The sequence below is a fragment of the Mastigoproctus giganteus genome, chromosome 4 (assembly GCF_048544385.1).
Source record: "Mastigoproctus giganteus isolate SK-2022 chromosome 4, ASM4854438v1, whole genome shotgun sequence".
NCBI classification, from domain to species: domain Eukaryota; kingdom Metazoa; phylum Arthropoda; class Arachnida; order Uropygi; family Thelyphonidae; genus Mastigoproctus; species Mastigoproctus giganteus.
Genome location: NC_143578.1, coordinates 31,241,208 through 31,259,559, shown reverse-complemented (window position 1 = coordinate 31,259,559; position 18,352 = coordinate 31,241,208). Strand labels below are relative to the sequence as shown.

The 18,352-nt window shown below is 34.4% G+C and overlaps 1 protein-coding gene across 1 annotated transcript in view; it reads right to left on the bottom strand.

Moving 5' to 3' along the window:
• Positions 1–3,322: 3,322 nt before the first annotated feature.
• The window catches only part of LOC150086575 (dystrobrevin beta-like), a 116,172-nt gene continuing 101,142 nt past the window's right edge, over positions 3,323–18,352 (bottom strand). The window contains exons 18-19 of the mRNA XM_090371462.1: positions 8,671–8,870; positions 3,323–3,452 (exon numbers count right to left, since the gene is read on the bottom strand). Of these exons, the coding sequence (XP_090227588.1) occupies positions 3,327–3,452; positions 8,671–8,870 (326 nt within the window). The 3' untranslated portion in view covers positions 3,323–3,326. The remainder of the gene's footprint in view (positions 3,453–8,670; positions 8,871–18,352) is intronic.

Here is an 18,352-nt window from a genome sequence, read left to right as displayed (position 1 = left end):
AAATAGAGTAGTCACACCAGGGGTCACTCAGTTTGATTGTAGTGCAGATATCAAGAACATCCGAGTCATACTTCATGTTTTAATAGCAAAGGAACACTGAAATGAGCCACAGTTGTTACGGTCAAAATTAATCAGAGGTGGAGGTGGCAAGGTTCTTGAATATTCAAACAAATGTACGTCCCATTTATGGACACAGTTTTAAGAAACAAGAGGAGTATTCTGAATACTCATACACTGTCAACCAAGTGTCATGACACGGGCAGGTAACCGATGTATCCATAACCACCAGGTGGCAAAAGGAGATGATAATACAATGACTGTTCCGCGTTTGTAGATATTTCAGGATGGAATGTCAAGATAAACTGTATCTTACAGGCTGTGGTTATTGTTGTTGTTATTTGGTTTTTTTTTAGGAGCATTAGCAACTAAGGCCATATTGCTCCGAGAATATGCGGTGGTCATTCCCTGACCTTTCTGCATCCTCCGTATTTGGTGCTGACGGGTTTGAACCCCGGTCTAATCAAGAAGCGTGTGCTACTCACTGCTGCTCCTTCCCACCTGGCTACGAAGGCACCTATATAGGCTGTGGGACAGAGGTCAGTATGCAAGACAATTCAACATCTGTCCCTCTCATCTCAATTTAGAGAGGTGCCCATTTCACCTGGAGTCACAAAATCTTCAATCTTGAAAGAGTAGCACACAGTAAGGATTCTAATTGGTTTATGTCCAATGTAAGTAACAAATGTCAGTTTTTCAGCAGTGTTCATGTTGTCTTTCTAATATAAGTTCTTTAACCTGTGAACACTTGGAACAGACTTTTGGGGTCAAAGAAACCCCAATTTTAAAACTCAACAATGCTGGCACTTATGAAGGTTTCTTATTGATTTTTTTTTTTTTTTTTTTTACTGGTCAGTAATTCTACCTAGTTTACAATACAAAAATATCTTATTCATAACTGAAGTACTTATTTTATTTTGTTTATTTTTTTTAAATCTATTCATCTATTTCATTTTGTTTCCATTTGATGCCAGTTTTGAAATGTTATAACATGCCTTGCCAATTGACATTTTTTTCTTTAAATTTTGAAATCAGCTTAAATATACATCCCAGAAAGATACGAGAGCAGCATGGTTTGCAAAATGCTCACTTTTTTCTGTTATATGCAATACATAATGAATGCAAAGTTTCCTATTTGATATGATTTTTACAGTTTATATCAAGGTTGCTAATAGATAATTTTCCTTTAAGTTTTGTTACCAGATCAAATACACATCTAAGGATGTTTCTGAAACAGTATCTTTACAAAAAACAATTTATTATAGGTCGGTCACACACTTTTTCCTTCATGACCACCAGAAATGGTGATGAAATTCTATTTGACACCAGTTTTTGGTGAACATTATCTATTGAACTGGGAGCATCAATAGCATCGTTCTAAGGCCAGATCAAATAAGCATCCAAGAAAGTAATTAAATATATGACAATACAGTTTTCAAAAACAATCTGCAAGACATACGCTTCTTTTTTTTCTGTGTGTAACATGGATGCAGTTTCTTTTGTTTCTCTATCAACTGTGATGCTCATCAATGACCTGAGCTGAATCACATTGGCCACCTTCAGTAAGTCACTTTTCTGGTGAAATGTAAATTATGTTTGCACACAGCTTAAAAAAATTTTTTAAAAATAACTATACCACACATGAAAAAAACAAATGACATGGAAAACTAACTATATTTGAAGTTACATGAAGTGCTATCTGTTTTGCAACAGACTGCATATTTTCTGCTGTATTTTTCAGCCAAAACACCACCTTACTTGGCATTATTCTGATTAATACTTTTTTTTTCCTTGTTTGCTTGCTTGGAATTAATAGAGTTTTCTCTCACTTCTATAGTGAAATTAAAGAAATGATAAGTCTTTTCATTGAAGGTAAGTGTAGTTTCAGTTACATGGATAGGATGGTTGAAGAGGCAAAAGAGCTAAAAATCAATGGGGTCTAATCAACTCCACATGCTGGCCAGTTAAAAACTGATATCAGACCTCCTTACAAAATAATTACAGTAAGCTTTTTTCATTTTTTAGTTACCTGAGTATTTACAAATACTTTTACTTATCTATTTCATGTAATTATGAAACTATTTGAATAGCCATAGTTTTCTCTACGACTCCATCTGTACAGTTCTTGATAACTTTTTTTTTTTTTTCCTTATTTTTGTGATACAGCACATCAATCTCTGAAGGAATAATATATTATACATTTTTGTAAACAAACTTCAATGAACTTTACTTTTTTGCTGCAGAAGCAGATATGAAATTAACATCCTCAAAAAATATATAATAAAATATAAAATCAATCAGGATAACCATTCCTCCATAAATTATACAACTTATTATGTTATATGATTATTCTCATTCAGAATCATAACATATCTTTAAATTTGTGCAATTCATGACTATTTTTAAATAGAAAATTTATATTAAACTTTAATGAAATTTTACCATTTTTTTATACTTACTTGAATATATAAAATATTAAGAATCCACAGTTATTACAAAATACAGTGAGTGAGACTGGAAGCATAGCTACACTGAAAGTAAACTTCACAAATACATTTAAGAATATACACTGTACACTAATAACTAAATTACATTTTGGTTTATAGTAATTATCAAAATGAATATTGCTTTTAAAAACATCACACATAAAAGTTGCAACTGAGATCTTCAATGTTCTCTATCCGTATTATATAAAATAGAAAATAGATAATTATCACCTACTTATCAAAAAAATTCTAGCCACAGCTCGCACTTTATTTCTCTATATGTCGGAATACACTGTGATTTATCAAAATTGGTTACAATTATAGAACTTGAAGTTGATTTCTCAAACAAAAATGGAATATTGCAAAGTCATATATACCATGTTCCAAGAGGCTCCTTACATGAAAATTCAATAAAAAAGAAATAAAATTTATGTAAAAAAATAAAATTTTGTCATTTTCAAATAATCTGTTCTTGTGCATTTTAATATTTCCTAATGATATGTATATAGGTGTCATAAACATTGTGCAAATGTACACAGGATTTTGTATGGCAGATTACTTTCACTAACACTGGTATCATATAAATACTCAGCTGGATCCTGAAGTACTATAAGAGTAAAATTAATACTCTATTTCAGCTACCTTTTTTTAAATATAAGTTACAACTACCTTTTTTTTTTTTTTGTTTTTAAGTTACATTTGAAATTTCTGGAATGTATATACAAATGTAAACTCTACATAATGGATAATGGAACTGCCTAACAATTTTTATCCCCCTCATCACTAACGGTTTATCCAACGTCTCATGGTTTCTTCCCAATCAGTATTTCCACCATCATCATCATCATCTGTACGAACGTAACTCTCATCATCAGTTGTCAGGGATGCATGGCGAAACAAATCAAGATCCTAAATAAAGGAATAATGGGAGGAGGAGGAATGCAAATATCAAGTGCATTCATTTAGAGCACATCAACTGGGTGATATAGATGATTTCTACAAAAAAAAAAAATTAAACAAAAGAACAAAATAAAATTAGGAAAACAAAACCAAGGCAAACTGAAAAAAGAAAAAGAAAAAAGTAAATAAGGTTTTATATAACTTAAGGCAACAAAAAAATAATAACACATTAGTTATATTTTTTGAATATTTATTTATATTTACTGAAGAAATCTTTAAATTTTAATCAATAAGTTAAAAATTCTACATTTTTATTATACTGATTGTATGGTAATAGAAACAAAGGAATACAACGAGTGCAAAAAAAAAAAAAATAAAATAAAATAAAAAAATAATAATAAAAAAAAATTTTTAAAAAAATTTTAAAATAAGGAAATGTCATGTTGGAAATTTTATGCAAGAATAAAAATAAATCTTAGAGATTATTGGACTTTAACTATAGCTGATTGGTCATATGAAGGTATATGTATGTTACATAAATTCGTATACAGTAAACTCCTGTTATAGCACTTTCAATTTATAAATGCTTTATAAATGGAACCACCCAACATCACAGGACTGATCATGGAGTGCCAAAAGAAAAGAGAACTAAAAGCAGGATAGCAATATAAGTGGGTGTGTTATAATGGGAATTTACTGCAATACCATAAAAAGTAGTGATATCCTTATAGTCTATCTTAGAAACTCCTCAGGCTCTAGTCATCCCAGAATATAAACAGAAAATTTATTTCTGGTTATCTAATATTTATTTTTAGTTATTTGGAATAACAAACACAAAAATAAGGAAATGCATAAATTTATGCATTCTCATGAAAAATACTACCGGATGTCCTGCCTTATTTCATAACCTAAAGATAAGTTAAAACCATAAATTCTGAGGTATCAAGAAAAATGTATTTAATGGAATTCTATCAAAATTTTCTGTAAGAGCATTATTATAAGATTCGAATATACTGAGTATGACAAGAAATATACCTCTATTTTCATGAATCATAATCATGCCTTAGAGGCCAATCATGTTTAATTAATGAATTTAATAGGGGGTACAAATCCCTGAACAAAAAAAAAAAAAAAAAACCACCTCTTGCCAAATTATTTCATAGGTTGATAATAAAAAAATCGCTCTTCTATAAAAATAGATTATGGAAACCTCTAGAAGAACAGATTTTAGTGAATGGAGAGTTCTGGGGGAAATCTGTCATGCCCAAATTCATTCTGTTCAATCTGTTTCAGAGTTAGAAATTTGGCTGGAATGAAAATATTCTTTCATCCAAAGAATATCCTCACTTTGAAAAAATTTGTTCACTCTATGAGGAAGAGCATTGTTGCCTATGAAAATGAATTTAGGGCCTATGGCAATTCTAAAAAGCCTCAACAGAGGGATTCAAAGATTTTATTCTATACTTCTGAGTAGCAAGGTATGCAAAAGTCTGTGTGCCATCCCTTATGACACAATTCACCAAATTGTCACTTTCATGATAGTGATCCCTTTCTCTGGCATTAGAAGGATGGGAGCATGTTCCATGCTTTCTCTCCTAATGAAATCATGTCAAGAATCAGTTTTGAGACTGGATCTTGAATGAGCTTTAAAGAGAACCCTGGTCCATTAGTCTCAACTCCAAAGATGGTGTTACACTGAGTCACACAGATTTTTCTAGGATGGGATGAGAAGAACAGAAATAATGGATTGTTTTTCAGTGAGTCCTAAAGCTACACACACACACACACACGCGCGCGCGAGCGAGCGAGCGACAGTTTATCTTGAGTGTCATTCTGTGGGTGATGAGAGCTTGAGAGACAGCTGTCTGATTGTTGTCTCCCTATGACATCCTGCTGTTAGCTTGACTGTCATCTCTCTATGGACCAAACAGCAGTCATGCTGGGTGCCTTTGCCTGTCTCTTGATGGTGTCACCATAATCTTGAAATTACCTTATCTACCTGTTTAAGGCTCTGGCTACTTTAAGCTTGTGAGTTATACCATCACCTTGCCAATGGTTATCTACCATTCAAAAGTTTACATTGTATTCTACACAAAGATATGTATTCTGTACTATATTAGACTAGAACTAAGTGGTTCTGTTGCAGTGCATAATTTTATAGCCCGACTGATTTGCATGTTACTTAAAAATAATATTCTAACAGCATAAATAGGTTTTTAATGTTACAATACATTAAATTTCATCAAAAATTTATGCAATTAGATTAAAATAATAAAAGAAACATGGTAAACTTAGCTTTTGGATACCAATGTATTATCTGTACACCTTTATCAATTTAGCTGACAAAAGCAATCAATCCATGTGTATTTAAAATTTTAAAAATAAAAAAGTAATCCCATTTACCGTTTACTTTTCCATTGAGAAATTGTTTAGTGATCCTCAAAGTTGAAATGAATAAAAAAGAAAAATGTTTTAAGTGTATTTTTTATTTTGCAAAGTAAAATCTACTTTTATTTGAATATACTACACTACTAACTGTCATAATTATTACAGTTAACTAAACATAAGGATGTATAAATGTTTCAAAGACAAAGTGCAAGTTTTGAAACTGAATTTAGATTTGTTAATAATGGTATACTTACTGTTGTAAGCTGTAGTTTAGGCAGTAAATGCAGGTGGATATAAGTCAGTTGCAATGTGTTTTATTCTTGTGTGGTCTTAGTGCATTCATTGAAAAACCAAGGTTTAGATTAAATTATGATATTTTAGGGTGGAGAAAAGAATTTCATTAATCAATTACTCTCCTCATCCAAATTTTAATATAAAAACCAAAGATCACTGTTCTTAACACATATTGTGAGTTTAGACTGGGTGGGCAAGAACAGGAGAGTTGTCTGAAACTGGAAGGAGATCACCTGCCCTCTCCATCCACATGCCTAGTGGTGAGTTTAACAAATACAGTACAAGTGAAAATCTGTTCAAGCTAATCACTGTAGTATCCTTTAAAAGGATATTATAGTAATGACTCAAAAGGCAGTTTAGTTAAAAGAGCTGTCAGATCCAACAATTCCTAACTAACTTAATGAGGTAGACCAGAAGTCCAACAAATTATAATTGAAATTCTAAAGAATCAGCAATACTGATCTGACACTTTAAACAATTACATATGTAACTGTTTCCTAACCAAATCAATCAGTTAATTTGTGTGTGTGTGTGGGGTGGGGGGGGGGAAATAACTCTTTTTCTTCTGAAAATTTCACTTTTAACAGAATCATCCTTAACTTTAAATTCTTTTCACTACATGATTAAATATAAAATCCTTTTCCATCTTCAGAGTCATTAATAAAGCTACATTCACTACAAAGTACTGTTTATATCAAGACACTGTCTCACTTCAGAAAGACAACAATTCATTAACTGATTATGACTTTTCTATGTAACTAAAATGAAAAAAAAAAAAAAAAAAAAAAATTGGGAAAAAAATATACTGTAAACAAATTACACTCAAGTCTAAACACAAAAATTGTGGGAAGCCTTTGCTTAAGGAAGTGGCTAAAAAGAAAATATACTGTACAAATAACTTACCTTAAATATAAATAGTGAAGAATTAACTAATGTCAGCAAATTATAATTCATAAGTACAAAGGGTACTAGGAAAGTTTTGCAATACAGCTTTGTTTATTTAATTTTTTCAAAGTAATTTCCTCTACATTCAATACACCTCTCCATCCTCCGAAACCAATCTTTAAACCAGTTCTGCCAAGTTTCACTAGGGAGTAAATCACACTCGTTGTCCCAAGCCCGTAGAAGGTCCTCATCACTGGAAAACCGCCTCCCTTTTAGCTTCATTTTCACATGCGGGAACAGTGCAAAGTCGCAGGGAGCAAGGTCTGGACTGTAGGGAGGGTGCTCGAGAAGTTTCAGTCCTGTCGTGGTCAAATATTCGGTGCAGGCTTTGGCGCGGTGAGCTTGGAGCATTATCGTGATGGAGGTACCAGGTGTCCATTCTTGACTTTGGCCGCAGGTTCTTCATAGATCCAATGACTTTAGGCAGGCATTGTTCAGTATACCACTTAGCTGTGACTGTCTTCTGCGTGTCCAAAACGACACGTTCCACAATTCCACTCGATTTGAAAAATACAGCTATCATTTTCTTCTTTACAGATCGGGATTTTCTGACAATTACGGGTGTGTCGTCATCATCAAAGACCCAAACTTTGTTTTGAGCCTTGGTCGGCAGATCGTAATAGTACAGCCAAGTCTCGTCACCTGTCACGATGTTGTTCACATACCGAGATTGTCCCTTATCAAACTTTTTTAACATCTCCAGGCACCAAGTCACACGTCGTGTCATCTGCTCTTCAGTCAGTTGATGCGGCACCCAGAGAGAACAAAGTTTCTTCACGTGCAAATGATCTTGCAGAATCGAACGAATTGCTGGTGCATTTAGGCCCAAAGTATTCTCTATCTGTTGGTAGGTCACTCGCCTGTTTTCATCAAGCATTTTCCTCACAGCAGTAACGTTTTCCTCCGTAACTGACGTTCGTGGCCTTCCCGGCCTCTCAGAATCCTCCAGAGTGAAATTTCCCCTTTGGAATTCTCTATACCACCTGAATATCGTTGTACGATGTGGACAATCATCATCTAGTGCAAGAGTCATTTCTTCTAAGCACTGGTCTATGGTTAAACCACGCACGAAATTATACCGCAAAACTGTCCTTATCTCATTTCGTGACCACGATGCCATCGCAAGCACTTTACACTCTCACTACTAATGAATAACTGAGCCCATCGACTTGGCGCGGCGGCTACAATGCACGTATGAACATGTCTCAACATGCAGCAACAAGCAGCTTCCTGTGATTCATTGTTGCGTCATATTGCAAAACTTTCCTAGTACCCTTTGTATTTATAACTAATGAAAGAAACAGCAAAATGTTATGCAAACTGACTCTCCTCTTAATCTATATGGTTTGATGTGTAGAAAGAAAACAATTTCAGAGGGGATTTTATCAAAATTAAATATTAATTGCAATTTTCATCTTTTATTTTAATTCTTCACATGTATTCATCCATTTAGTTATTCATTGTGAGAATATGAATATAAGGAAATGAGAAATTTCTAATAATTTAAAAAGTTTTTTTTATTTCCCCACAAAATATCAAAATACAGCATATTTTATTTCACAGGTTTAACTATATCAGAATAGTAAAGTAATTCACTCACCCTTGGATCATTATCATACAATTCATCTTCTTCTTCTATAGTTATATTAGAGGTGTCCTCATTTACCACTGTCATTGGATTTCTTGCTTGGATTTCTGCCAGAAACTGACTTTCCTGAAATTGTTGGAGCTTCTCTCTTTGGAGAGTATTACCTCCATCCATACTTCCAACTGCACTTTCTGCATCTTCAGTTTCAAAATCTGGATCATTACAAGGTAAGATCCAAGCAATAAAACATATTAAAAACTATTCATTATCACCAAAGACAAAAATTTTTCATATGCTCAAGTTTTCACTCGTTAATATTATAAGAAGGCTCATGCTTATCTAATATATATAAAGATATCAAAATTTCATGATCTCTAAAAAAAAAAAGGGATCTAATTGTATATTGTATATATCTGGAATTCTTGAACTTCTTTAGAGTGATTATTTAAACTTTCTTATAATGATTGATTAATATGCAATTTTACTTTCAAATATATTTTATTTCATAACTTTCTTAACTAAACTTGCATTATTTTGATAAATTTAATCTGATTTGTAACAATGAGATTAAATTTAATCAACATGTTAATGTTATCAGTTAAAAATTTACACAGATATCTTCAATAATTTTTCTTAAAAAGTCTGCAATTAAATTATACAGTCAGTCCTCGTATAGCACGATAGTTGCATTCCTAGAAAACCTCGTGCAATGCAAAATCGTGCAATATAAACAACAGGCCCTATGGAAAAAATGGGGTTAGGTGCCAATCACCCAAGATAGAACACCCATTTGTAACCAAAACATTACCAAACACAATAAATAATCGTAATAAAATACGTAAGTATTTTATTACGACTATTACGTAATAAAATATTGCTAATGCTTTTGCTTCTATCGTAAGCAAACTTGTTTTTTGTTTGATTTTCTATCCAAACAGATGACAGCCGTTCCATCTCTTCCAATTCTTTATATCTTAATCTAATGGATTTTAATTACACTTTGAGTTGTTCCTGCTATGAAAGTTGTTTTTATTTTCTCTGCATTCTTTCTAATTCTCGGCGTTGCCTCATTTAGGTCTGTAGCACGTGCAATATCACATGGTCTTTCATTTCGCTCTGTAAGACCTGAAAATCTTAAAAGAATAAAATAATTTTTTTAAACTTTGGAAGTCAGCTTTTCTTTGATTCTTGCCGTTAATAGGATAAATGGGTAATATATGCAGTTTCAGAAATAAGAATTATTCTGGTAAGAGGTATAAAAATTAAAAGGGTAGTAGGATCGAAAACAGTGCCATTAGCTTTACATCAGTTAAAACTGGGAACTGACTGAGAATACTATGACAAACCCAGCAGGGGGTTCGGCGCTACAAAAACAACTTAAGGTTTATGAGGGGTCACACACCGGAAATGTATTCTGAAAAACACACACTAGTCTCTAAAAATAGACACAATGGTCTCCAGTGTCACAATTTGTGGTTTTTTCTGAAATGCTATAGAGACAAGCTGTCATAAGACTGGTAGAATTGTTTTGGAATATTCGGCCGACATCAAAAGACACAACGGATGTCAACAAGTTGAAAATAATAAAAGAGAGGGATATTGGGAATCACGTGCTACGGGGCAGGCTGATCTGGGCTTTCCAACTAATGAAAAGAGAAAATTGAATATAGGAAGAGAGAGATTGGTAGAAGTCACTGGGAAATGGGCGTGGTGAAATCGGCACTAAGATGTAGGAAAAAGGAGTGAAAGAGTGGCATGGAGACACAGTTGAGATTTTGTTAGTGTTTGGTGAAAATGGGTTAAACAGACACAGATCCCTCAGTTGAGTTATGTGGGAGGTTATAAAGATGGGTTAGCGGTATACTAAGTTAAGTTTTTTAGTTAGAGTTGCAGAAAATGTGAGTTAAAGCCAGGACACAGTTGCGTTATGTGGGTGTTATAAAGAGTAAGAAGATTATGCCAGTCCGGCATTAGAAGGCAAGAGCAGTGGCCGTCTTTACTAGTCAATCCGCCATGGATAGTGACCGTGTGATACGAGCACTGTCAAATAACGCTTAGATTAATAAGAAACTTGTGAAAGATAGAGTAAAGAAGAGTAGCTCCGGTGCACTCTCTCCTTGTGGAAAAGATAGCCGAAAAGGGTGGAAAAGGGCCTCAGGAAGGAAAAATAGCAGTACCCGTAGCCACGGAGTAAGATCGTGCAACAAAGTGCCAGTCCAGTTCAGATATACAGTGAGGACATCTAAATGCCAGAATTATGATCCTTACTAGAGAAATTAGCCAGGAGTCCCAGAATGAATGCCCTGAAGTACGACGACAACATTTTTTTACTAAGAATGGAAGGATCCAAAACAGCGAAGCCCGACAAAAGAAAAAATTAAGTAAGTGGCTACCATAATACTCTCATTACCTTAAGGGACCTTAGGACTCTAATAACTGATTAGTGAGGATTTATGATACTTAGAGTTATATGTACATGTATAAATTTATATACTTAAGGTGAGAGGGATAGGTTAGAAATATAATAGAATTTGACTGATATAAATTTTGTAATTAGATAAAGGTACTAAAGAAAAAGATAAGAGAGGTAATGATATTAATGGCTTTTATTACTAATCAAACATATGTCATGTTATAATAAAGGAGAGAAAAAGGGAATATTTGTAATAGGTTGTTTCCTGGAAATTGTAGATATGAATAGCATTTTTAGAAAGGGAGAGTAAGGTCCTAAACCTGTATATAAAGTAAGAAATATGGAGCATGTAAAGAAAATTATGGATAATGTGCAAGGTAGAAACGATAATAGATTACTGTACTGATATCGTTTGTGTTATAAATTACAGGATAACGTTAATTGAGAATATTTGATATATGAAGTTGAATATATAACTAATACTAAGCCATCAAAGGTTGAACATTAACTGTATATTTCCCAATTGTTCATTTTGTATGTTGTATATATATGTATGTGAAAATAAACTATGTTATATTATATATTTGTGTGTGTGTAATTGTTGTACTGGACACAAGCCTAATCAATGGGAATTAAACATACATAAGAGTTTCTCCCCTATGAACTTAGAATTTTCTGAGAAGTAAAGTCAGATACGCTTGTGGGGTGAAATATTATAAAGGGGATATATAAATAATAAAGGGGACAAACAAAAAACAAAAAATAACTATAAATATATAACAATAAAAATAAGAATCCCCCCCCCCCACAGCTCAAAGCGTTTCACAATTAAATATTTTTTCTCTATCGACAGAGGCGGACTGGCCATAAGCCTTACTGGGGACACCCCGGTGGGCCGGAGGCCGGTGTGATTTTGGCCATAAACCGTAGTAAGAGACCACTATAAATTTTCCTCGGCAAGAATTTTTGACCCAGTCCGCCTCTGTTTATCGAAATTGCTTTTCTTTTTCTCTCTGAATCTGCAGTGTCTTCGCCAGGACGCTTCCTTTTCACACCTTTTAAGTATTTTACTCATTTTTAGGGAAAAAGCACAATTACAAAACGAGGAGGCACACTTGATACACATAAACAAAGCTGCGCGCGTGTAGCAACTGAATAAACAACACCGTAAAGGCAGAGATTAACACCTCACATTTTACTAAAGCACATTTCTAGGAGTGACTACCATAAAACAATAAAAACAATTTACAGTTGCCTTTCTGCTAATGGAATCTGTTATAAACTGGTAGTAAACTCGATCTAATTGCATTTGCGATTATACCGATAGCTGGAATTGTGTTGGTTTTTACGTTATTATGGTGAACTGTGTCTCCCCTTCACTGATATAAAAAACATAAATACATTTTCAGAATCTTCCCTTCATTCCTATCGTGTTGCGTTCGGTTGGGGTGATTCCGCGTTCGACTGCCATTTCTTGTAAACACAAAGGCGAATCGTGCATAAGCGAATTCGGTTCGTGTTATATAAGATATCGTTCTCCTATTTATAAATCGTGTATGATCGAATTCGTGTAGTGTAAACACGTGTTATACGAGGACTGACTGTACTTGTTTTTGCTTCTTTATATATCAAATGTTATAGAAGTGCACTACATTTCAAAATTAATCTAGTTTGTTTTTCTCATTCCCAATTTGCCACACATTTTGTGGCTAGCATCATCATTAGTAGATTCATATAAATCAGTCTAGTAACAAATATGTGATGTCATTCCCAATGCCACATATTTGTTACTTGCACCATCAATTAATACAGTCAAAGTCATTATCACTTGGTCTTTTACTATTTTCAAGACTATGTTCTTCATTATCATCCAATGCAACCAATAATTTAAAAAGAAAGTTAGAATAATATAGCTTTGAATGGATCGTTATAACGTCATTCTTCACATAATAAATTAAATCCATTTCAAGCAATCGGTCCTTGCAACAGCTTTTCATACATAACCTTTATTTATATGTTAGCTTAGATACAACAGGGACAACTCAAAAACAAAAGAGAGAAAACTACTTATCACTGGATTCATGTGGGGGCCTGATTCCTTTGGACTGAAAAAAAATCAATGTATTATCAAGCAATCACTCAATTCTAAACAAGAAAATGTAAAATATTTATTCATGGTTCAATGAAAGAAGTGGTTTTCCCTACTAATGAAGTATAGGCTGGTTAGCCTGACATTAGTGATAGGGAAACCATGGAGGCACTGATTAAGAATGATATATAGGATCATTTAGACAAACAATATTTAGCAAATCACTGATCTCAGTCATGCATAAGAGACTGCTACATATGTGAAATATGTTAGGATCATGGGAAAAATCCTTAGTTGGATAGCTGAAAGACATTCCATGAAGGCATCTGATAAATCAGGTAAGGGAATACTGGCATGACAGGAAGCAAAAGGTTATTCTTCAGAATGGGTTAGAAATGAGGTCCCTCAGAGATTGGTGCTCGGATCACTCCTGATATTCTTAAATGGTACTGACAAGAATTACAAGGTTGGTGTGTCAAAATTTGCGGATATGAAGGTTGGGAAAGTAGTAATGATCAGCACCAAGCAGACTCCAGGACAACTAGGATAGGCATCAGGAATCATCAGGTAAGTGGCAACTTGCCCAACCATTATGTTTTTATGCTGAAAAATGCAAGGTTTTACATTTGAAATATAACAATTCCAAAGAAACTATTACAACTGGAGGAGTTTAATTGAGAACAGTAAAGGAAGAATGGGATCTGTAAGTTACAATCCAGACAGGCATGAAGTTACAATGAGACACACAGCAAGTATGGTTTGTTGTGTCAATAAATTATGAAACAATTGCTTCTAAAGACAAGGAGATTATAATTCCCTTATATGAGACAATGAAAGATGGGCAACATGCTTGATGGAATTGGCAAAGGGTTGCTCATATGAGGACCACACTGCTTCCTAACTAGATACCTTAGAGTAGATCTGATTGAGGTTTATAAGGCTCTGAAAATAGAAAGTAAAATGAATAGGGTAAAATTTTCATGGTATTAAATGACACTAGGATCAGGGAACATAAATTCAAACCAAAAGGGAAAGGGTTATACAGTGAACTCTAGGAAGTTTTATTTCAGCCAGAAAGTTGTTAATCATTAGAATGAGTTGCCTCCACAGATAGCAATTTCCCCAAACTGTCATCCCTGAGGATGACAGTTTAGGAAATCCAAAGACCAGTTTTTTTTTTTTTTTTTTGGCCGGTGCAACCAAAGCCTGGACTACTTTCGCCATATGGCTAGTACTAATACTAAGTTGAATATAATTTGCAGTCTGGATATACACAGTACACACAAGTATTCGCAAAGCTTTCAGGAAACTATATTATCCCTTACTGAACATGCATTTTAAAAAAAAAAAGACAACAGAGTTAAAAATTTTATAATTATAGTTAATCTAGGGTATTGAATTATACTACATCCAAGTTATCAATCATATTTGCCATGATTTTTAAAAACAGAGGACCTTTCTACAAAAAATATAGGACTCCTTTTGTGGTTCTCATTTTAATCATTCCAGAAAACAGTTAATTTAAATTAGTAGCAATTTAAAATTTATTCATACCATACACTCCTAATTTAGGAATTATACAACTAAAGATATTGCCAGGTATTTCTTTATTATTATTTGTTCCTTTCTTTCATCATTACCAAATTATTAACTCTTCACTAGATGCACCTGCAGACATAATTACATTTGGCCAATTTTATCCTATTCAATAGACATTTCATACATTAAGAGAGAAACTTGGGCACAAACTCTTCTTGAAAGGTATTACTGGGTAAAACAGGTAAGTTACTACTGGGTAAACGGGCTGGTTTTATAATGCAAAAGAGCAAGGGAAGAAAAAGAGAATTGACACAAACTCTGTGATCTCTTACAAGTTAATAACACAGAGTTGATCATTATATAAAGCAATGGCTACGTCACATGGTGAATACTGAAACAGGCTTGGAGACCCTATTTTAAGAAAAGATGTGGACCTGTTCAAGACAGCACAGAGAAGAACAACAAGACTGGTTAAGGACAAATGGGATATTCTTACCAAGATGTACTTGAATTCTTTAAGTTACAGTGGTTGAAAACATCTGTGATATGACCTGATCAAGGTTTTAAGGCCATAAAATGGTTGAGTAAATTGAATGCTAAGGGCATCCTTCCTGGCATGTGTCCTGATTTAGAGAAAGTAAAGTACCGCACAAATACATATTGTATAATCTGCTGACAATATATTGACCATTAGTATTATTATCTGCAAAACTTGTTTAACAAATTCTTCAGAAAAAAAAAAAAAAAAAATTCCTTATATGCATGATTTATAGGTTGAAAACAAATATATGTTTAATGATTTAAGTGAATGACACATCTTTAAACCAAATTCCCAACTTATTTATAATAGACTTCTAATGAATTTTAAATTAAAGGCAGTACACAACCAAAAAAATCCTGTCACAATCATGCTCATATTTTTAAAAAAAGTGTGGGGGTCGAATTATTCTCAATTACAGCCAAGATAACTCAGTCCATATAATAACAGAATACTATGTCTACATATATTCAAAAGGCCGTTTTCTATTTGGGGGGGAAAGGACACCTCTAATTCTGTATGTTCTACTACTGATAGCATTTGAACCCATGACTACAAATAGTGCTACTGTTTGATATTGAATTAATCTTGAAATATGGCTCTTGACATCAGCAGCCAGCATAAAGTAACAGGGTGTGATTTAAGGGTTTGTAACTTCTTATGTCAGGTATACAAAGCTGTATTTTTATAGTTCACTACTAATTAAATATTAGGTATTAACTAAACATTTTTTTCAACATCATGTATTTAGTATTTTTTATTAGCAATGGCCACATGGTGCAAGGAAGCCCATGGCTTATGCTGCATCAGCCAAAAAAAATAAAATAAAGTAAAATAAAAAAAATAATAAAATAAAATAATAATTTTAAAAAATAATTAAAAAAAATAATAATAATTAATAAGAAAAAAGAAAATAGACAACCCATGCATTTCCCTTCTCTGGTAGGTAATTATCTAGCTGACCTCTGAATTTCCCCAAACTGTCAGCCTCTACCACCCATGTAGGTAACTTATTCCAGTAATTTAAGTCCTTGAGGTTGTCACAGACATTCTCGCAGATATGCCAGACAAGCTGTAATTGCTACCTGGGAGTCTAAAACGCTAATGGAACTGACATTCAGGTGACACTTAAGTCAAGTGCACCCAATTTCGGTGAAGTCTGAACGGTCTGTGACAACCAAATCCTCTGCTTGCACCTTCACGATGGTGGCACTGTTAGTAATCCTGGGTATGACCTCCATGCACAAGTACATGGTGGGTGACCACCCAGGTGTGAACCAACGTAAGCAGGGGTCGAGGTGTGGTGCCCACACCACATGGAGGAATGCCGCCCCTCTATGTTATACCAGGCAGTACTAGGTGGTAGATGACTCTCATCAACCAGTGCAATACCACCACTTTGCTTATTGGAGGCTAGAAGTGGTGGAACCCATGTTTAGTCCCTAGAGCTAAGTTCCGGTCAGCCCTTCCCTATCTCTTCCATCATGCAGTATGATTGATGACGTTTGAGGTTATGATGAACATCGTGGCAAGATCCAATATTCCTTACAATTCGAGGGTACAGCTCTAAAACGGTGTTCGCAGGCAGGCCGCTAGTTAGTACACCGGACCGAACCTATTGGTAACTCTCTAGGAGGCTTCCGGATCAGCTAGTTTATAATCTTGCTACCTCTACTCTGCCAGATAGTGACTGGAGGGAGTCCGAGTAGTGTGTATGCGGGGAGCATTGTCGAGGCCACTTTATGTCAAGGATCTGGGTATATTCTTACCATGTGTACGCCATATCCAAAAATTTCATTACTTCATACAGCATGTCCCACCCACTTTTTCTTACTATTGAATACACCATGAATTGTCAAACTAATAGAGCAAGCTTATCTGCAAAAAGAAATAATCCTCCCAAGCACTTCCTAATTCATTTCATGAATATACTTGGTCTCAATTCTAATCTCAATGATGTCCATTTCCACTTGCAGTCTGCCAAACCCCATGTACTTTTTCTGACAGAATCTCAGTTATCGGTTGATTCAACTACTGCTCATCTCAGATGCCCAAATTTTGCGCTGTATGATTCCTTTCGCTTCAAAGGTGGTACTTGTGCATATGTCCATTCTGATATTCCCTGTCAGAGACTTGGCAATTTAGAATCTCCTGTCTTTGATCTCTCTGGCTTAAAATCTCTCTACCTCATTGTGTCAAATTCATCTGTTGTCTCTACCGTTCTCCCAACTCCATTAATCAGTTGGAGCTCTTTGACTTCCTCTCTTTGCAACTTGACTTTCTCCAGTCCAACTTTCCTAACAGTGAGGTAATTTTCCTTGGTGATTTTAATGTTCATAACTCCAGCTGGCTTCCGTTTTCTACTTACACTGACCCAGCTGGTCGAGATGACGAGGCTTTTGCAATTACTAATGACCTTGCACAGACTGTTCATTTACCTACAAGAATACCGCACAATCCTAATCATACTGCCAACACACTTGATCTTTTTCTCACAAGCAACCCTTCTAAGTACACGGTCGAAGTGAGAGATCTTTTAGGCACTTCAGATCACAACTTGGTGATTGTCTCTTCTCCAATGGAGCCATTATCTCATGGCTATTCCCAACCTCGTGTTGTTTAGCATTACAAGAATGCAAAATGGGATAACCTGCGAGATTTCTTTTCTTCTTTTTCTTGATCGGATTACTGTTTCAAAACTTCTGATGTCAACGTTTGCTCAAATCGTGTCAGTGAAATTATTCTTGCAGGAATGGAATCCTTTATCCCACACTCCACTTTAAAATCTCATACTTTATCTAAACCTTTGTTTTCCAATAAATGTGCTAAGGCTGTTCAAGAGAAGAATGTTGCATATCATAATTGGCTTGTTTCTAATTCTTCAGTTTCATTTTCTGCCTACACCAAAGCTAGCAACAATTGTAACGCAGTTATTAATCAGTCCAAACTAGAGTTTGAACAGACTAAGAGTAGAAAACTTGCTTCTTGCTCTAATGGTAGCCGAGCATTCTGGTCTCTTGCAAAGCTATTGGCCGCAACTTTTGCCCATCTCTGCTCCCACCTCTGTCCAAACCAGATGGTTCTGTTGTTACTTCAGCCAAGGATAAAGCTGACC